The following is a 21,157-nucleotide window of genomic DNA, read 5'->3' on the forward strand; positions in this document are numbered from 1 at the left end:
TTCATTAATATAATGAAAGCCATGGGAATCTTTATGCTGGTAATGGACCAAAACTTAGGTTTTTGTGGTAGGGGGGGTGTTTGAGGCTTTTGCTGTCCCCTGTGGCATCATGATTGTGTGACTTGTCCTAGTGTCACACGGTAGATAAATTCTCATGCCCAGTGGCAGTCTATGTTGGAACTAAAACCACATACTCATTACAGCTCTGAATATCAGTAATACAAATATCTCTTGAGCACTAGGTGGTGCAATGTTGGTCTCTGTGCATGTTTGTCTGATATGTTTACTGTTAATGCTGTATTCCTGAGGCTAGAAATGTCAGGAAATGCGTGAACATATGAATGCCATGCTGGAAATGGTAGAACTACATGCAGTTGGAGAGAAGCCTTTCAGTCAGTGTTCTTAACACTCTAGAAACCAGACCTGACCATGAACTAACTGTAGAATACACTAAAGGAAAATTATCAAATATGATGGAAGGAAAATATGCACAATAAAGAAAACGAGCACCCTCAAGGTGCATGAGAGCGTACAGCAAAACAAAGAAAGCTGTGTTTTTGCTGTAAAAGGACTGGCAAATCGGTAAGAGTAATAACTCACCATCCAGCTTCCTGATTGGTTGGGAAGCTGGCCAAGCAGCAAGTCATTACTAGCCAGTGCTGCCATCCACATTCCTGATATTGGCTTTTTACTTCAATGAGAACTCCTCACCAGAAACCATGATCTTGGGAAGGGAATTCACCCCATGAACCAGCAAAGGAAGCTGAGCAAAGTGAAGTCTGAACAAGGGGTGGAACTCTCAATGGATAATTCAAGTTCCATGTTAAAATCTGTACTGGAGAAGTGGGGGAGCGATATACTGATAGTAATATTTGTGACACCTGTGTACCTGCCTCCACATTAGTAATCAGTTTTATCTCTATCATTTAAATTATAGTCAAGATTATGTGGGGGGATGCTCAATGGGGACATACTGTTCCCACTGAGCATCCCCCCCATACTTTATTTTTATTTTTTTACTATACTTTAAATAGAGAACTATTTTTTTTAAAACATCTCTGATGATGTTCCTAACCCCCCCAATATCTCCCCCCCCACCCGCAAACTACCCCACCTACATCCTGAAGGGCCCAGTCACACCGTAAGGAGTGCGTTCCAGTGCGTTCAGCCTCTGGAACACAACCCGGCCGGCTCACTTTGTTTTGGGGCGGGAGGGGCACCGCAGCCATGCCCCCCACCCACAGTACGATTGCCGTCACCCGAATGCGTGACACATTAGTGCCTGTGTTCTGGTCCAGTGCGATCTGCCAAAATGCTGCATGCACTACTTTTTTGCAGATCCCACTGGACCGGAACACAGCCACTGATGTGTCACGCATTCGGGTGACGGCGATCGCACTGTGGGTGGGGCGCATGGCTGCGGTGCCATTGACTTCAATGCACAGCCACACCCCCTCCCGCCCCAAAACACAGTGAGCTGGCCGGGTTTCGTTCTAGTGCGTTCCAGAGTCCGAACGCACTCTTTATGGTGTGACTGGGACCCACTGCACGCGAAGCAGAGCTGCCTTCACGTGCAGTGTGTCATGTCATTTTGTCTCCGGCACGTCAGCTTGCAAGAGCGCGCATAGCTGAGCGTGCAGAGATTAAAAATGTCATCTTCAGCCAATCAGCTTGTGCATATAAACCCACGCGTCAAGATGCGAAGGCCATACGGTTATTACGCGCGAGCCAATTGGCTGATGATGCAGTCCTTCATCTGGCCGCGCTCAGCTCACACACTGCATGCGAAGCTCCATGCCTGACAGCTTTGCTTTGCTCTGCACGGCTTCGCATGTAGTGTGTCACAGGCTTAAAGCAGAATTATGAGGTCAGTGATTTTCACTCAGCCTCATAATCTGAGCCGACCTGTGACAATGAAACTGTCACACGTCGGCTCAATAGATCGGGAAGTGAGCGAACACATACCGGCGCTCGCTCACTTCTCGATCTATCCCTGCAGAGAGCCGTGACTGTCACTCACGGCTCCCTGCAGGGATGTCCCCCCATCCCCTGTCAGATCCTCCAGCGCTGACTGGCGGAACGGACGGGAGAGGGGGCGGGCACAGCTGGCTCTGACTCTGGATAGGCAGAGCAAGCTGTTAATCACGCAGCTGGGTGGATCCAGACAGAATTGTCGGGATCCATTTCGGCTGCGGCATCTCTGTATACCGCGAGCTGTAGCTCCCTATATACAGAGCTTTGGGTCACGGGAGGACGCTAGTTTGCATTCTCCCGCAAACCCTCAGGAGAACTATGGGGAAAAGCCCTGGCCCCATAGTTCTCCTTTAATACTATGCTCCATATCAACCACTGTGGGAAGGAGCTGTGGAGCATCAGCCTTCTGGGAGCTGTAGTCCCAGGAGCAGGGGTGTGGAATTCCTATCGCCCAACGCCTTGGACATGCGGTTTCGCCGGGCGAGTAGTTGTTTTGTACATTTAGCTCTGCTCTGGACAAGCGGAGCTAAATGTACAGTGGGGAGCCGCCGCTTGTTTAGTACAAGTGATCTGATCAGATCACTTGTATGAAAGGAGCAGCAACGACCGTGTCCGGGGGCCCACCCCGCCGTGGTTTTCGGGGTCCCCCGCTCCTCTGGGGGACCCGTGACCACGGCACATGAGCAGTGGTTCTCAACCTTTCTGGGGCCGAGAACATTTGCCAAGTTGTGGTAAAATTTAGGGATGACGCGGTTGCTGCAGCGACATCTGGCGGTGCGGGGATTTGTAGTCCTATATAGCTGGTGGTATTCTGCATTGCTGTATAATGTATTGCTGGGATTTGTAGTCCTATATAGCTGGTGGTATTCTGCATTGCTGTATAATGTATTGCTGGGATTTGTAGTCCTATATAGCTGGTGGTATTCTGCATTGCTGTATAATGTATTGCTGGGATTTGTAGTCCTATATAGCTGGTGGTATTCTGCATTGCTGTATAATGTATTGCTGGGATTTGTTGTATTCCTATATAGCTGGTGGTGTTCTGCATTGCGCTGTATAATGATTATACAGCGCAATGCAAAATACCACTAGCTATATAGGAATACAACAAATTCCAGCAATACATTATACATACAGTGTATAATGTATTGCTGGGATTTGTAGTCCTCTATAGCTGATGGTACATATACAGGACAATGTACCATCAGCTATAGAGGACTACAAATCCCACTACACAAGCAATACATGAATGCAGCACCATGGATTTACTTTGCAATAGCCGATAGCAAACTAGCTATTGCACCCGCCCTCTGCTGCTGTCAATCACTGGATGGGGACCTGATGGAGAACTGTTTTTATGAAGTTGTTATTTATGTTAAGTGACATATCTTTATTTTTCTTATGTAACTGAAATAAACGGTTTAAATATCATTAATTCCTTTTTATTTAACTTGCCTCGGGCGCAAAATAGGCTAGCTACAGCTCTGGGGAAGTGAGCTGATCTGCGGCATGTTTCTGTTTACTTCCTGATCAATTGAGCCGATCTGTGACAGCTTCTTTGTCACAGGTTGGCTCTAGCTATGAGGATGAGTGGAAATCACTCACCTCATAGTTCTCCTTTTTAAGCATTCCTCTGGATCTCAGTGCTCCATCTAAACACATAACCAACAGTCTTTAACATTCTATATAAAATGAGAGATCTGGCTGGGGAATTCACAATGCACTTAATACTCGTATAATGGTCAAAGCACAAGCTGAGTGTATCTAAACCTTAAACTTTTAGTCCTTAAAAAATATAAATCAATGGTACAGATTATTCAAGACATATAAAAATGGAACTGCAGGAGCTGCATTTCAATGCTGGTTGGAAAAATGCATCTTGTGGGCTACAGAACACTACATGCTGATTGACTGGGAAAGCGGCTTCCAGGTCAATCAGCATCGAGCCGACCTATCAGGAAGCTGGGAGGGAAGTCATTACTTGCCACTGAGCTTTCTGATTGGATGGGAAGCCGGCACAATGCTGATTGGGTGGGAAACCTGCTTTCCACCCAATCACAATCGAGCTGGCCAAACAACATGGAGCCGGCTTCCTGGGCAATCAAGAAGCTGGGAGGCATGTCTTTACCCGCTACAAAACACAAAAATTCCCCAGCCTCAACCTGCCAGCCAGCCTGCAACCAAACAAATTGTCCTGTCAACAGTATGCGTTAAAATCAGAGGTTTTAGTTGCACAAACTTTTGGCCAAAAATATGTAGAAGCCACACGGCCGCGCCAAGGCACCTCTGCAAAGTGTGGTCCTAACTCTATGTATCCGAGTCTCCAAGTGTGAGCATATTATTGAAGTCGATAAATTACATGCAGGTGTACCTGGAGGTAGCCTACTCCTCCTAATAAGGTACAGGGATGCACTGGAGGCCCAGCAACCAAAAATGCACGCTGGGACTCCAGTGCGTCCCCCAAACCAATACATAGAGTTAGGACCACACTTTGCAGAGGTGCCTTGGCGCGGCAGTGTGGCTTCTACATATTTTTGGCCAAAAGTTTGTGCAACTAAAACCTCTGATTTTAACGCATACTGTTGACAGGGCTACTTGTTTGGTTGCAGGCTGGCTGGCAGGTTGAGGCTGGGGAATTTTTGTGTTTTGTATTGTTGTAAGCCTTCCCAATGTGCGCCCTGCTATAAAGGCCGGTTATAGATTCATGCATGTACCATTTTTTCTAGTTTGACTATTTTGGGTTAGGGGGACGCACTGGAGTCCCAGCGTGCATTTTTGGTTGCTGGGCCTCCAGTGCGTCCCTGCACCTTATTAGGAGGAGTTGGCTACCTCCAGGTACACCTGCATGTAATCTATCGACTTCATTAATATGCTCACACTTGGAGACTCAGATACATAGAGTTAGGACCACACTTTGCAGAGGTGCCTTGGCGCGGCAGTGTGGCTTCTACATATTTTTGGCCAAAAGTTTGTGCAACTAAAACCTCTGATTTTAACGCATACTGTTGACAGGGCTACTTGTTTGGTTGCAGGCTGGCTGGCAGGTTGAGGCTGGGGAATTTTTGTGTTTTGTATTGTTGTAAGCCTTCCCAATGTGCGCCCTGCTATAAAGGCCGGTTATAGATTCATGCATGTACCATTTTTTCTAGTTTGACTATTTTGGGTTAGGGGGACGCACTGGAGTCCCAGCGTGCATTTTTGGTTGCTGGGCCTCCAGTGCGTCCCTGCACCTTATTAGGAGGAGTTGGCTACCTCCAGGTACACCTGCATGTAATTTATCAACTTCATTAATATGCTCACACTTGGAGACTCGGATACATAGAGTTAGGACCACACTTTGCAGAGGTGCCTTGGCGCGGCAGTGTGGCTTCTACATATTTTTGGCCAAAAGTTTGTGCAACTAAAACCTCTGATTTTAACGCATACTGTTGACAGGGCTACTTGTTTGGTTGCAGGCTGGCTGGCAGGTTGAGGCTGGGGAATTTTTGTGTTTTGTATTGTTGTAAGCCTTCCCAATGTGCGCCCTGCTATAAAGGCCGGTTATAGATTCATGCATGTACCATTTTTTCTAGTTTGACTATTTTGGGTTAGGGGGACGCACTGGAGTCCCAGCGTGCATTTTTGGTTGCTGGGCCTCCAGTGCGTCCCTGCACCTTATTAGGAGGAGTTGGCTACCTCCAGGTACACCTGCATGTAATTTATCAACTTCATTAATATGCTCACACTTGGAGACTCGGATACATAGAGTTAGGACCACACTTTGCAGAGGTGCCTTGGCGCGGCAGTGTGGCTTCTACATATTTTTGGCCAAAAGTTTGTGCAACTAAAACCTCTGATTTTAACGCATACTGTTGACAGGGCTACTTGTTTGGTTGCAGGCTGGCTGGCAGGTTGAGGCTGGGGAATTTTTGTGTTTTGTATTGTTGTAAGCCTTCCCAATGTGCGCCCTGCTATAAAGGCTGGTTATAGATTCATGCATGTACCATTTTTTCTAGTTTGACTATTTTGGGTTAGGGGGACGCACTGGAGTCCCAGCGTGCATTTTTGGTTGCTGGGCCTCCAGTGCGTCCCTGCACCTTATTAGGAGGAGTTGGCTACCTCCAGGTACACCTGCATGTAATTTATCAACTTCATTAATATGCTCACACTTGGAGACTCGGATACATAGAGTTAGGACCACACTTTGCAGAGGTGCCTTGGCGCGGCAGTGTGGCTTCTACATATTTTTGGCCAAAAGTTTGTGCAACTAAAACCTCTGATTTTAACGCATACTGTTGACAGGGCTACTTGTTTGGTTGCAGGCTGGCTGGCAGGTTGAGGCTGGGGAATTTTTGTGTTTTGTATTGTTGTAAGCCTTCCCAATGTGCGCCCTGCTATAAAGGCCGGTTATAGATTCATGCATGTACCATTTTTTCTAGTTTGACTATTTTGGGTTAGGGGGACGCACTGGAGTCCCAGCGTGCATTTTTGGTTGCTGGGCCTCCAGTGCGTCCCTGCACCTTATTAGGAGGAGTTGGCTACCTCCAGGTACACCTGCATGTAATTTATCAACTTCATTAATATGCTCACACTTGGAGACTCGGATACATAGAGTTAGGACCACACTTTGCAGAGGTGCCTTGGCGCGGCAGTGTGGCTTCTACATATTTTTGGCCAAAAGTTTGTGCAACTAAAACCTCTGATTTTAACGCATACTGTTGACAGGGCTACTTGTTTGGTTGCAGGCTGGCTGGCAGGTTGAGGCTGGGGAATTTTTGTGTTTTGTATTGTTGTAAGCCTTCCCAATGTGCGCCCTGCTATAAAGGCCGGTTATAGATTCATGCATGTACCATTTTTTTTAGTTTGACTATTTTGGGTTAGGGGGACGCACTGGAGTCCCAGCGTGCATTTTTGGTTGCTGGGCCTCCAGTGCGTCCCTGCACCTTATTAGGAGGAGTTGGCTACCTCCAGGTACACCTGCATGTAATTTATCAACTTCATTAATATGCTCACACTTGGAGACTCGGATACATAGAGTTAGGACCACACTTTGCAGAGGTGCCTTGGCGCGGCAGTGTGGCTTCTACATATTTTTGGCCAAAAGTTTGTGCAACTAAAACCTCTGATTTTAACGCATACTGTTGACAGGGCTACTTGTTTGGTTGCAGGCTGGCTGGCAGGTTGAGGCTGGGGAATTTTTGTGTTTTGTATTGTTGTAAGCCTTCCCAATGTGCGCCCTGCTATAAAGGCCGGTTATAGATTCATGCATGTACCATTTTTTTCTAGTTTGACTATTTTGGGTTAGGGGGACGCACTGGAGTCCCAGCGTGCATTTTTGGTTGCTGGGCCTCCAGTGCGTCCCTGCACCTTATTAGGAGGAGTTGGCTACCTCCAGGTACACCTGCATGTAATTTATCAACTTCATTAATATGCTCACACTTGGAGACTCGGATACATAGAGTTAGGACCACACTTTGCAGAGGTGCCTTGGCGCGGCAGTGTGGCTTCTACATATTTTTGGCCAAAAGTTTGTGCAACTAAAACCTCTGATTTTAATGCATACTGTTGACAGGGTAATTTGTTTGGTTGCAGGCTGGCTGGCTGGCAGGTTGAGGCTGGGGAATTTTTGTGTTTTGTATTGTTGTAAGCCTTCCCAATGTGCGCCCTGCTATAAAGGCTGATTATAGATACATCCATGTACCATCTTTTCTAGTATGTCTTTACCCGCTGCCCGGCTTCCTGATTGCCCGGGAAGCTGGCTCCATACCAGCAGAAACACCGGTATCGGCAAGTACCAAAAGCAAAATATCGGTACTCGATACTGAAAAAATGGTATCTGTATATTCTTAATCTGATGCATGATGAGCTTTTATTGAATAACTCAAGGAGATAGGGGACAGGACACCCTGTATGTTGTAGAGTCTAATAATAAAAAACACAAAGTACTTGAATCCGTCACACATGGAAGATCTGTAAGACGATCCATCATTCTGTGCCTTCAGTTACTGACTGTAGAATACTTGAGGATATAGCTAGCTACCAGTCCATTTAATGAAGAGTTTACCATGCTCCAGCAGAGGACAAGTTTCTCTGGCTCCTCATGCATGCTGTAGTTGTTATCTTCCTCAAACTTTGCTCATTGATCCTAAGTCCCAGGCCTTTTTTTATTTTATTTTTTGCTACAAATGTATACTTGTAGTATAAATATGTAGTTGATGTCTTATTTATATAGTGCTGGTATTCTTCCACATCACCTAAAGTATAACTAAGAGCTCCTGTATGACAATCTAAACAAGTACCAAATCCAGTTACTAAGTGATGCATAAGCCTCATAAAGGAAACAAACTTTTCTTTACCTTCACTGACTGTGCCAAATCCTCCTTCATTTGTGTCTCACATGCTTCCCTGTCCCAGACACTGCAGCTCACTTTCCACCATCCCTGTACTGTTTCTGACTCTAACCACCTGCTGTGCCCATTATAGAGGGTTTCCACCATCCCTGTGCTACGTTTCTGACACTAAATGCCTGCTGTGCACATTATCAGGGGCTCCCACCATCCCTAAACTGGGTTCCTGGGTATGTACTCCTGCTCTACCCATTATGAGGGGTTCCCACCATCCCTGAGGAAGGTCCCTTGGTCTGCACACTGGCTGTGCCCATTATAAGAGGTTCCCACCATCCCTAAGCTGAGTTCCTGGGTCTGTACACCTGCTGTGATCATTATAGGAAGTTCCAACCATCCCTGAGCTGCGTTCCTGGGTCTATACATCTGCTGTGCTCATTATAAGAAATTCCCACCATCCCTGAGGTGAGTTCCTGGGTCTATACATCTGCTGTGCTCATTATAAGAAATTCCCACCATCCCTGAGGTGAGTTCCTGGGTCTATACATCTGCTGTGCTCATTATAAGAAATTCCCACCATCCCTGAGGTGAGTTCCTGGGTCTGTACACCGGCTGTGCTCATTATAAGAGGTTCCCACCATCCCTGAGCTGAGTTCCTGGGTCTGTACACCGGCTGTGCTCATTATAAGAGGTTCCCACCATCCCTGAGCTGGGTCTGCTGGATTTTTCTTTTTTTTTTAAATATTACCCAGAATGTGACAGGAGGAGAACACACAAAGGTGGACGTGGACACCCAAAACTTCACTTTTGGATGGACTGACTTTAAGTAATAATAAATAAGACATTCCAGCAAAACAAGATCTAAGTGGCTCCCAGTGATAGAGCTCATTCAGAGAGCACAGCATGTATGTTACTGGATCACTGTGCATCCTGGGGTCAATGTAAAATGAATGGTAATGCAAAGGGCTCATTCACATGTTGCTTGTGTTGATACTAAGGATGTGCGATGGTTTGGTTCAAGTTCCCATTCCTCTGTGTTCCCCCGACATTTGTTGGCAGTGCACTCATTATTCGGCATGATGACGCCCATTGCACGGTCTGAATACATTTTCAATGGGCCAAAAACATGCGTCAATGGACCAGAAGACACATGGCAATTTTTTTTGCAACATAATTGTCCAACAATATTTCTTGTTGAGTTCATTTGGGTGTGCGCCCCATAACGCATACAACACATTGTTGAAACAGGCGCAAAACAGTGTAAATGAGCCCTAAGACTAGAGGGGGTGTCTCCAAACTATGACCCGTGGGCCACATGTGGCATGCTACAGGATACTGAAGCTTGGCCCAGTCAGAGATTCCTTCATCATCAGAGTTTAACGTAGATGGAGGAATCTGTTGCACTTTTTCCATCTGACCATAAAAAATTGTCAGATAATCTATAGGTGTATGGCCAGCTTACCCCCTAATGCTGAATGAGCCCGCCATCTGGGTGTGGTAATGATCTGCCCCAGGTGAGGGTATTAGTGGCTGCTGGGAGGGGTATAAATGGTAACTCTCTCTAACTCACTCCTTATGCTGTTCCTCTTGCAGACAGGATGGGCTTAAGGGTTAGGAGCTGGATGTTGCTGCTTGCACTGGTTTATGGGCCAGGTTTTGGCTGTGCTGGAGATGGTGTCCTAGCTAGACAAAGTCGCCAGTCAGATTGGTGGAGGAACTACCAGCAGGCTGTGCCTGCCCAGGTTCCTTCTAGATGGGGTTCCAGAGAGCTTTATCGGGGCAGTAATGCGCCTGTGCTTGGGTTTGGGGCTTCCAGAGCTGGGGCTCAGTGGGGTTTATCTGCTGGGCATCCAGCTGGGATGCTCCGACAGCAACTACAGACTAGAAGTTCCCCTATTAGCGTCCAGTGTGGAGAGGACACCATAGAGGTCAGTGTCCAGAGGGATTTGTATGGGAATGGAAAGCTAGTGAAACCTTCCGATCTGAGCCTGGGAGCCCAAGGATGCAAGCCAAGCACCCAAAGTACTGACAACATGGTCATCTTCCAGATTAGCCTCCAGGACTGTGGCAACACTGCTCAGGTAACTTTGCACTTCATATGCTTTCTTTAAAGTTCTGTATTGTATGTGTTCCAGTAACTTCAGTGATACCTATAGCAACAACTAGATTTTAACTTTTTTTGTGGGTTTAGTAAACTGAAACCTGCTCCCTATGGGTTCTTTGACTTTGTAGGGTTTAAAGACTATCTCATGTTCACTGAGATGAGCCCAGACCCGATTCTCAATGATTGCCCTGTTCCTGAATTCTGCCCTGGTTCTCTGAATATATATCAAATGGGGAATATGTTTACACTTCCTTGACCATAAGGGAAAGAGTCCAAAAACCACAATACAATTGCTTTGAAGCATTGCACACAGGCTTTAGCTTTTGAGAGCCTTGCAAACCGTAAGCTTCAAGCAACTTCCTAAAGCACCCCCCGTTCCACAGAACTGGAGTGCTGACTCCCTTTTAAGCAAGCAGGTATATTGTATTCCCTTGCTGTGTGCTCGTTTTGGTCATTGATTACTTGAGTTGATGACCCTGCCAGGCAACTAGGCTTCTTACTGGTCCCAGGGCCAGATCAACATGTGGGTGAAGCTCCCGCTCCAGGCTTAACACTGCGAATAGGCCGAGCTGACACGGGAGTCGTGGCTGAGATGACAGTCACGGCCTGGCCAAGTTCCATGGATTGCGGTCGGGCCGAGCAAACCAGGCAGCTGCGGCCCTCTAGTCAGGCATATCAGAGGGGCCCCCAGAGCAGTCGCCAGTAATTTGGCGTCAGTGGCAGATCTGCCAGGGTCGCAGCTGCAACTGGACCCTGGCGCTTCACCACTCACTCAAAGCTGTAGAGACTAGAAATCACAGCCTGGACAGGAGGAAGAGGACCCCGGTGACATCACCATTTCCATAAAAAGGCCCACCATAATACTAAGCACCAGGCACATGATCTTAATCCGGCCCTGAATGGACCCATAATGGCAGCCCTTTGTATTTACCCAGTACAAGGAAACTCTCAACCATTAACTTATAATGTGACGGCTTCACCTGATCTAAAGGGGCTAGTGTTTTCAAATGTGTTACACCGTGCAGGTTGTGGGGTTACAGACTCTGGTTCTGTCTTCTGCTCAGGTCACTGCAGTCCCTCAGCATTTACTATCATGGTGGCTGACCCACTCGCAGGCTTTTTAGATCATGTGGTGATCCTCTTGTTGGTTATGTATTTAGATGAAGCACTGAGATCTTGTAATGTAGACCTGGCAGCCAGCTGTTGCTGTTAATAGCTCCTGTTACAGGAATGCTCCAAACTGCAGAACTAAATCGCTGTCATTGTATTGAGCAGCCCTGATCCATGGCATCAGAGTCCTAACTGGCAAGAGTGGTTACCTGCACTCTGATCTTTGGGCACCATAGCTCTTGGAGAGCAAAGATTAGCAATCCAGGTTGGGTGGGACAAGAAAGCAGAAGGTATTTTCAACACGGCAACCACCAGAGTATTGGATGAAGAGGGTCCTGTGAGCAGGCCCAGATTTCCCACAAGGCCACCGAGTCCCGGCCTCGGGGCGGCAGAGCGGCGGCAGCGGTGACCTTGTGGGGAAGTTGCGGGCGCCGGTGTCCGGCGGCAAAGGGGGGGGGCGTATTGTGGAACTTGGCCTTGGGGCAGCAGGGGGAGTAAATCCGGCCCTGCCTGTGAGCACTGTTAAAAGTGGTTAACAGTGTGAGGAGCAGGACAGTGAGGAGCAGGACAGGTAGTATTTCGGGGAAATATTTTGCTAGATTTTGAGTCTGGTGCTTGAATTGGGAACCATGGCTTTTAGACGTGTGGGGGTTTTCTTGGGTCTTGTCTTCAACCAATGGTAGCTGTTTAATGAAACCCTGTTGCTTGATTCTTCAGCATAAGATCTATTAACCTCTTTGGCACGTTTACCTGTTGGAGCTTCTCTTGTTTAGACATCCAATAGCCCTTAGTGCTGCCACCTTGGATATGTCAGCTGCTCCTGCTGACTTGCAGTTATCACTTAAAATACAATCCATAGTATTTTTTCACTGTGATCTTTTTTTTTTTTTTTTTTTTTATACTATCGGTGAGTCTACACAAGGTGGGACAGGGCAGATCTAACGGTCCCCTACTCGTTCCAAATGTTTTTAGTGTTAAGGATCTAGTCAGGTTTTCTGCTGTTTGTCCTATTCTAGAGTTATTTTCTCATCCTGCTCTAAACTCAAGTGAGTACTTTCCAATTGAGTATATCCCCCATGTCACTGGAACAAGTGCCCATTATGCGACAACTTGGGTTAATGGCTTTCCTTCACTCAGGCCTAGTGAGTTGCTACTAATCCTATCAAGAACACTGATGGAAAGTGTTACCTGGCAGAGGTTCTAACATTCTACTTTCACAAACTGGTGGCCCATCTTAAGTTTGAGGTAGTATCATGAATTTTTAAGTTGCCACAATGATGCACATTATAATACTGTCTTAAAACCACCCTGGGGAAAATATTGTAGGTGCTATGCATACTCAAATTTTGAGGTACAGGCTTCAGATATTTTCGGAGTCCTTGTCAGGTATCAAGAATGGAGCCAGTGTAGACTGGCATCATTCATGCTAGCTTCAAGTCAATTAACTGATGGAAAATGCAGTTCTGACCAGGCATGCAACCAATTAACAATGACAACTACCATACTAATAAACCATTTTCCCTTCAAGATGGAACTTGCCTTAAAAAGGAAATATAGATCTGTGAAATTGCATGATTATAGCTCATGACTTATTACTGACTCTTTTCTCTGTATAGGCATGGTAATGTGAGCAGCAAGGCCATTAAGCCAACATGGCTTCCATTCAGCACCACAGTGTCCTCAGAAGAGAGGCTGTCCTTTTCTTTGCACGTGATGGCTGGTGAGTTAAATGAGGCAGATGGAAGGGGGGGGATGGGAGTCAGTTGGAACTTAATAATTTTTGTTATGCCTGCAGAGGACTGGAGTGGCCCCAGAAGTTCTTCAGTGTTTCAGTTGGGAGATATTCTCTACATAGAGGCCTCTGTGGACACTCAGAACCATATTGGCCTGATCCTGTACATTGACCGATGTGTGGCCACCATATCGCCTGATGCCAGCTCTTCTCCTAATTATGACATCATTACAGACCATGGGTATGTAGGGAAAGGGTCATGGCTCTAATAAAACCCTGGGGCTCCAATCACCCCACTTTCTAACTGACAATCTCTACAGGTGTCTGGTAGATGGAATGCAAGAGGACTCCTCTGCAGCCTTTGTGATTCCAAGGGTCAAACCAGACAACCTACGGTTCACAGTAGATGTCTTCCGATTCCTAGGAAATGATGCATCTATGGTGAGGATTTGAGTTGGTTGCAACAGATGGGATGCCTTGTAAGAACTGATAACCTATTAAAATCTTTCCTTTCAGATCTACATAACCTGTTTCCTGAGAGCTGCTGCAGCCACACAGATCCCAGATTCCATGAACAAGGCCTGTTCCTATAGCAAAGCCACAAATGGGTAAGACTGTATTAAAATGGTGTTATTGTGCCCATCGGTTATTGTATTTACTGCATCATAGCCACTGCATTAAGACTACATCTGTGTAATGGAGTAACCTTCTGCACAAGAGCTGTCGGAAACCATGACTTTATGAAACAATAACATGATTTTTCCTAAAGCTAATGGTGTTAAACAACTGTAAATATTGATTAGTGTAATGCTGCACATGTAGCCTCTGCTGTCTCCCAGAGTCTTTCCTATACCATGTACACTGGGTAGGATGTTTCTTTCTAGACAGCCATGTAACCAGTCACACCTGCGTGCCTCTGGTACCAGCATATTCAGTATTATGGGTGTGGTGCCTTGCATTTGTTGCTTGGTCCGAGACGGGACACCTTTTGGTGTTGGCTACATATTCCTACCAGGGTGATCAGAGCTCCCCTGTAAAAGAATAAGCTGTGCAGAAACCTGGTATCCTGTCACTCAAGCACCTAATCTTTCCCAAACATTATAGTGAGCCTAAGTAAACTAAATTAGGTCACATGATCACTGCTTAGAGCGCCACCAGTTAGGAAAGTAAAACATTAAAGCCCAATTGTGTTCTTCCTGCACATAAAACACAGTTCAGTCCACACTGGAATGCTTGAATGCCTGTCTTAATAGAAGGATGTAGCCTCAGATGTGCCTCTTGCTTGGCACATGTAACTACCTCTAGTGCACTATTTAATCTACTAGGAATGAGCTAAATTCTTTCACTTTCATGACAAAGTAAAATGTCATGACACTTTACATTTTTGTTAAAAGCCACACAGCTGTAATGTACGTTCTTAAAATCTAGGCTGTGATACTGACAATTGCTTGTCTTCACTAGCTGGTCTGCAGTTGAGGGCCCCAGCGATATCTGCCAGTGTTGTCAGACAACAGGCACCTGCAGCAACCCTAATCTGATGACCGGAGGAAGGACCAGATTTGGAAGACCGAGAGCATTTGTCAAGAGGGAAGCCTTGGATGGTGAGTTTTTATAACCTACAGCTGGCATTTTGAAAGCAATAGCTGTAGGTGATCCACACATGAACAGATCTGAGGGACAAGGGTAGCACTGAGGGCAAAGCTAACAACCCAATGGCTGCTTTGTGCTCCCAGTGGTAAGTCTCTTGCCACATAATCGGACTAGTAATGGAGATCTCAAAATGCTTGTGTACTAAAAACCTGAAAGGGGGTTGTAACATCCCCCTTCCCTATTCTAATCGACTCTTGGTTCATGTGACTAGGTCTATAATGGGTTTTAACTTTCTACACTATTGAAGTAAATGTTGACTTGCCTAATCTCTTAATTGCATGGAAGTGTACAGAAATATGTGCTTCTTGACCCCCAATGTCTTCTCCTGCAGAACCCCACATAGAAGGTGGACAAAGTGTGACTATTCTAGGACCTCTGCTTGTGATTGGGCCAAAACAAAGCGATGTTGCACTTCAAATGACAAAGGAAGAGTCTGCCCCTGTGGAGCTCTGGGTGTTGGTGGCCGTTGGATGTGTCAGTCTTCTTGTTGTCCTTGTATGTGCAGTGTCCATTGGGAAGTCTCTGGCAAAGCCACACAATGTGCTGTCTGTGGAAAAATAAAAGCAATTCTCATTTAATCTGGTCTCCCTTATTTATAGATGGTATAACTTTCTTGCTGTTTCCTGTAACATGGGGGGTTTACTGAGGGATCTGTGTATGTCAGGTTATTTATAACAAAATATTTATTGAAAGGAAACATTACACTTGTTAATGGGGACAGAACTTGAGGCGTTTGCTATATCTTATAGAAACCCAAGTGTAATATGAAACTTATCAAATGATTATGATATTTTGCTGTCCCTGTGACATGATTGTGTGACTTGCCCTAGTGTCACAGGGTAGAGAAATTCTCATTCCCAGTGGCAGTCTATGTTGCAAATAAAATCACATACTAATTACAGCTCTGAGTATCAGTAATACAAATCTCTTGAACAATAGGTGGTGCAATGTTGGTCTCTGTGCATGTTTGTCTGATATGTTTACTGTTAATGCTGTATTCCTGAGGCTAGAAATGTCAGGAAATGCGTGAACATATGAATGCCATGCTGGAAATGGTAGAACTACATGCAATTGGAGAGAAGCCTTTCAGTCAGTGTTCTTATTAGCACTCTAGAAACCAGACCTGACCATGAACTAACTGTAGAATACACTAAGGAAAATTATCAAATATGATGGAAGGGAAATATGCATAATGGAAAACTAGCACCCTCAAGGTGCATGAGAGCGTACAGCAAAACAAAGAAAGCAGTTTTTGCTGTAAAAGGACTGGCAAATCGGTAAGAGTGTAATAACTCACCATCCAGCTTCCTGATTGGTTGGGAAGCTGGCCAAGCAGCAAGTCATTACTAGCCAGTGCTGCCATCCACATTCCTGATATTGGCTTTTTACTTCAATGAGAACTCCTCACCAGAAACCATGATCTTGGGAAGGGAATTCACCCCATGAACCAGCAAAGGAAGCTGAGCAAAGTGAAGTCTGAACAAGGGGTGGAACTCTCAATGGATAATTCAAGTTCCATGTTAAAATCTGCTGACCTTAAAATTACGGGATCCACTCGGGCAACAAAGAGAATACTACCCTGCAAGCTGTCAAATACTGGTAAGGCACATGGCATACTTAAATCAACATCGTGGGAGGACGTCGACAATTTACCAAAGCCACATCAAAGGCGAAAGACAGCGAAGAAGAAATTAAATCACTCCAAGAAAATAAAACCTGGACACTCGAGCAAGCTATTATCGACCTGCAATATTGCTCATCAGAAGAAATGACTGGATGCACTCGCCAAGCCATTGCCATGGCTCGTTAGTTTCCTTCAAGAGAAGCTAAATGTCATGTAGCAATGCATATGCTGTTGAGAAGGGGTGTTGGAAATACAACTGCATACTGATTTGTAATACTGACATTCAGAGATGTAATACCTTTTGAGCGCTAGATGGTGCAATGTTGGTCTCTGCTTGTGCATGTTTTGTCTTTGGTTATATATGTTTCCTGTTTCTGTATACTTGTAATGTCCTGCTGAGCAAGTAAAACTGAAGAGAATTATGGGGTGTAAACTGAAGAGAATTATGGGGTAAGTGGTTTTCCCTATAGTATATGAGTGGAAATCACTTGCCTCATAGTTCTCCTTTTAAGCATTCCTCTGGATCTCAGTGCTCCATCTAAACACATAACCAACAGTCTAAACATTCCAGTGGCGGAACTACCGACGGTGCAGGCGGTGCGGACGCACCAGGGCCTCCGGCCTCTAGGGGTCCCAGCGCCGGATCGATGGCCAGCGGGCCCCCCCATCTCTGCGCCTAGAGTGTCGGATCATCCGTTCATCCGACACTCCCGGCGCCGAGAAAAAAATCTTGCACCAGGGCCCTTTGTTCCTTAGCTCCGCCACTGAAACATTCTATATAAAATGAGAGATCTGGCTGAGGAATGAATTCACAATGCACTTAATACTCGTATAATGGTCGAAGCACAAGCTGAGTGTATCTAAACCTTAAACATTTAGTCCTTAAAAAAATAAATCAATAGTACAGATTATTCAAGACTCATAGAAACGGAACTGCAGGAGCTGCATTAAACGCTGCGCTTAGTGTTAAAATACTCCACCTAGTGTTCGTATCCTTGTGTGTATCGTGAATATTTTTTTATCCTTGATAAAGATAATAATTTAATATAAAAAGTTTGAAGATGGTGATAATCGTGTTGTGATTCCTATTACTTAGAAATTAGTAAAATAAGATGGAATTGTGAAGTAAAATGAAAGACAAACTTTGAACTGTCTTTTGTTGAGTGATTATTTCCATCAATAATCCGTGATTACTTTTATAATATAAAAGTTCATGAATCCGTGTGGTGAGGTCTAATGTGCCTCCCTCCTCCGAAATTATTGTGTAGTAATAAAATGCAATATAGCTGTGGTTGTATTCTTGGTGCATATATAAACCATTTGAAAAATGAAACAATTAAATAAACCACACATCGATAATGTGCCAATGGGTAATCAACTAATCGTAAAGTGAGTTCTGAAAGTGATGATAACACATAGTAGGGGAACAACTCTCTATGAATTCTAGATAGAATGTAGTATTAGAACATTTTCAATTATTATGGTATAATAATACCTTGGTCTCTGATATACCGGAAGATCTGCAAGGCTGGGTGTCCTTCACACTCGAATGCTTTTTAACTCTTCGATCCTGTAAGTGCGATAATTTTTTACTTATAATAAAGGACCTGGCTGCTGCACTTAGATTTGTTTCTCTCTTGTGGTCTCCTTTTTCCCTCTGCTGAATAGCCCGGCTCTGCCCCTAATTACACCTGGTGGGTGTTCGGTGCCGCCCGGCTTCCTGATTGCCCGGGAAGCTGGCTCCATGCCAGCAGAAACACCGGTATCGGCAAGTACTAAAAACAAAATATCGGTACTCGATACTGAAAAAATGGTATCTGTGCATTCTTAATCTGATGCATGATGAGCTTTTATTGAATAACTCAAGGAGATAGGGGACAGGACACCCTGGATGTTGTAGAATGTAATAATAAAAAACACAAAGTACTTGAATCCTTCACACATGGAAGATTTGTAAGACGATCCATCATTCTGTGCCTTCAGTTCCTGACTGTAGAATACTTGAGGATATAGCTAGCTACCAGTCCATTTAATGGACTGTGCTCCAGCAGAGGACAAGTTTCCCTGGCTCCTCATGCATGCTGTAGTTGTCATCATCTTCCTCAAACTTCACTCACTGATCCTAAGTCCCAGGCCTTTTTTTTATTTTTTATTTTTTTATTTTTTCAGCTACAAATGTATACTTGTAGTATAAATATGTAGTTGATGTCTTATTTATATAGTGCTGGTACCCTTCCACATAAAGTACAACTAAGAGCTCCTGCATGACAATCTAAACAAGTACCAAATCCAGTTACTATGTGATGCATAAGCCTCATAAAGGAAACAAACTTTACCTTTACTGACTGTGCCAAATCCTCCTTCATTTGTGTCTCACATGCTTCCCCGTCCCAGACACTGCAGCTCACTTTCCACCTTCCCTGTACTGTTTCTGACTCTAACCACCTGCTTTACCCATTATAGAGGGTTTCCACCATCCCTGTGCTATGTTTCTGACACTAAATGCCTGCTGTGCACATTATCAGGGGCTCCCACCATCCCTAAACTGGGTTCCTGGGTCTGTACACCTGCTCTACCCATTATGAGGGGTTCCCACCAGTGGCGGAACTACCGCCGGTGCAGGCGGTGCCGGGGCACCGAGGCCTGAGGCTGTGGGGGTGCCCAGTGGGGTCTGGTCCGGTCCTGGGCACCCCCACAGGCTCAGTGCGGTCCTGCAATATATGGCAGTGCACGGTCCTGGTGTTCGAACACCGGGGCCCCGCACTGCCGACAGGCTTCACAGTGAGGGGGCGGGTCCTGTGACTTACCTCCCCTCCCGGCCGCGTCCATAGTAACAGGCGGCGGGAGGGGAGGTGAGTCACATAGGCGGAGGCATGTGTGTGTCACAAGCCCCGCCCCCTGCAGTGCACACATAGAAACTCCCTGGCCAGGTAAGTCGAGTGCCGCGTGTGAAGGGGGGGTGCAGGGGGTGGCGGGTAGTAGTAGTTGAGTAGTTATAGTAGAATAGTAGTTGTGTACTGGTATTTCATGCTTTTTCTTGTAATTAGACAAGTGGATTATAATGGGGAATATTACACTGTAATGTTCCCTATTATAATCTATTTCTCTGATTAAATGATTACAGGTAGGCATGTGATCTATCAAAGTTTGAGACTACGTTAGAATGTGTGACAAGTGTGATCTGCTCCCGCGCCCCCCCACCCTCCCCGGCCCCTGTCTTGGGTGGGGGGCCCAAGATAAAATCTTGCACCAGGGCCCTTTGGTTAATAGTTCCGCCACTGGTTCCCACCATCGCTGAGGAAGGTCCCTTGGTCTGCACACCGGCTGTGCCCATTATAAGAGGTTCCCACCATCCGTGAGCTGAGTTCCTGGGTCTGTACACCTGCTGTGCTCATAAGAGGCTCCCACCATCCCTGAGCTGAGTTCCTGGGTCTGTACACCTGCTGTGCTCATTATAAGAGGCTTCCACCATCCCTGAGCTGAGTTCCTGGGTCTGCTGGATTATTTTTTTTTTTTATATTACCCAGAATGTGACAGGAGGAGCTGAGAACACACAAAGGTGGACGTGGACCCCCAAAACTTCACTTTTTAATGTACTGACTTTAAGTAATAATAAATAAGACATTACAGCAATACAAGATCTAAGTGGCTCCAGTGATAGAGCTCATTCAGAGAGCACCGCATGTATGTTACTAAATCAGTGTGCGTCCTGGGGTCCATGGAAATGAATGGTAATGCAAAGGGCTCGTTCACATGTTGCATGTGTTGATACTAAGGATGTGCAATGGTTTTATGCAAGTTCTCAGTTCCTCTGAGTTCCCCCAACATTTGTTGGCAGTTGGCACTCATTATTCGGCATGATGACGCCCATTGCACGGTCTGAATACATTTTCAATGGGCCATAAACACGCTTCAATGGACCAGAAGACACATGGCAATTTTTTTTGCAACATAGGTGTTTCTTGTTGAGTTCATTTATGGACATCATTGGGTGTGCACCCCATAACGCATACAACACATTGTTGAAACAGGCGCAAAACAGTATAAATGAGCCCTAAGACTTGAGGGGGTGTCTCCAAACTATGACCCGTGGGTCACATGTGGCATGCTACAAGATACTGAAGCTTGGCCCAGTCAGAGATTCCTCCATCAACACAGTTTAGCTTAGATGGAGGAATCTGTGGCATTTTTTCCATCTGACCATAAAAAATCGTCAGATAATCTATAGGTGTGGCCAGCTTAACCCCTAATGCTGAATGAGCCAGCCATCTGGGTGTGGAAATGATCTTCCCCCGCTGGGGGTATGAGTGGCTGCTGGGAGGGGTATAAATGGTAACTCTCTCTAACTCACTCATTATGCTGTTTCTCTTGCAGACAGGATGGGCTTAAGGATGAGGAGCTGCTGTAGTTGGTTGTTGCTGCTTGTACTGGTTTATGGGCCAGGGTTTGGCTGTGCTGGAGCTGGAGTCCTAGCTAGACATAGTCGCCAGTCAGATTGGTGGAGGAACTACCAGCAGGCTGTGCCTGCCCAGGTTTCTTCTAGATGGGGTTCCAGGGAGCTTTATCGGGGCAGTAATGAGCTTGGGTTTGGGGCTTCTAGAGCTGGGGCTCAGTGGGGTTTATCTGCTGGACGTCCAGCT

General features: G+C 45.7%; 1 protein-coding gene across 1 annotated transcript; it reads left to right on the forward strand.

Moving 5' to 3' along the window:
- Window positions 1-10,156: 10,156 nt before the first annotated feature.
- On the forward strand, window positions 10,157-20,925 carry LOC108791436 (zona pellucida sperm-binding protein 3-like). Its single transcript, XM_018561925.1, has 9 exons — window positions 10,157-10,378; window positions 11,393-11,544; window positions 13,128-13,231; window positions 13,307-13,484; window positions 13,564-13,684; window positions 13,760-13,851; window positions 14,705-14,844; window positions 15,225-15,438; window positions 20,892-20,925. The coding sequence occupies exons 1-9, from the start codon at window positions 10,157-10,159 to the stop codon at window positions 20,923-20,925; spliced, it is 1,257 nt and encodes a 418-aa protein (XP_018417427.1).
- Window positions 20,926-21,157: the final 232 nt, after the last annotated feature.

This window comes from Nanorana parkeri, unplaced genomic scaffold (assembly GCF_000935625.1).
Source record: "Nanorana parkeri isolate BGI_ZX_2015 unplaced genomic scaffold, ASM93562v1 scaffold551, whole genome shotgun sequence".
In the NCBI taxonomy this organism is placed as follows: domain Eukaryota; kingdom Metazoa; phylum Chordata; class Amphibia; order Anura; family Dicroglossidae; genus Nanorana; species Nanorana parkeri.

Bases quoted from the DNA above. Each gene is read 5' to 3' on its own strand.
- LOC108791436 (XM_018561925.1), top strand. From the start codon at position 10,157: ATGCTCCGACAGCAACTACAGACTAGAAGTTCCCCTATTAGCGTCCAG. The intron at 13,485-13,563 runs GTATGTAGGGAA...CAATCTCTACAG, and splicing joins GACATCATTACAGACCATGG to GTGTCTGGTAGATGGAATGC. The intron at 14,845-15,224 runs GTGAGTTTTTAT...CTTCTCCTGCAG, and splicing joins CAAGAGGGAAGCCTTGGATG to AACCCCACATAGAAGGTGGA.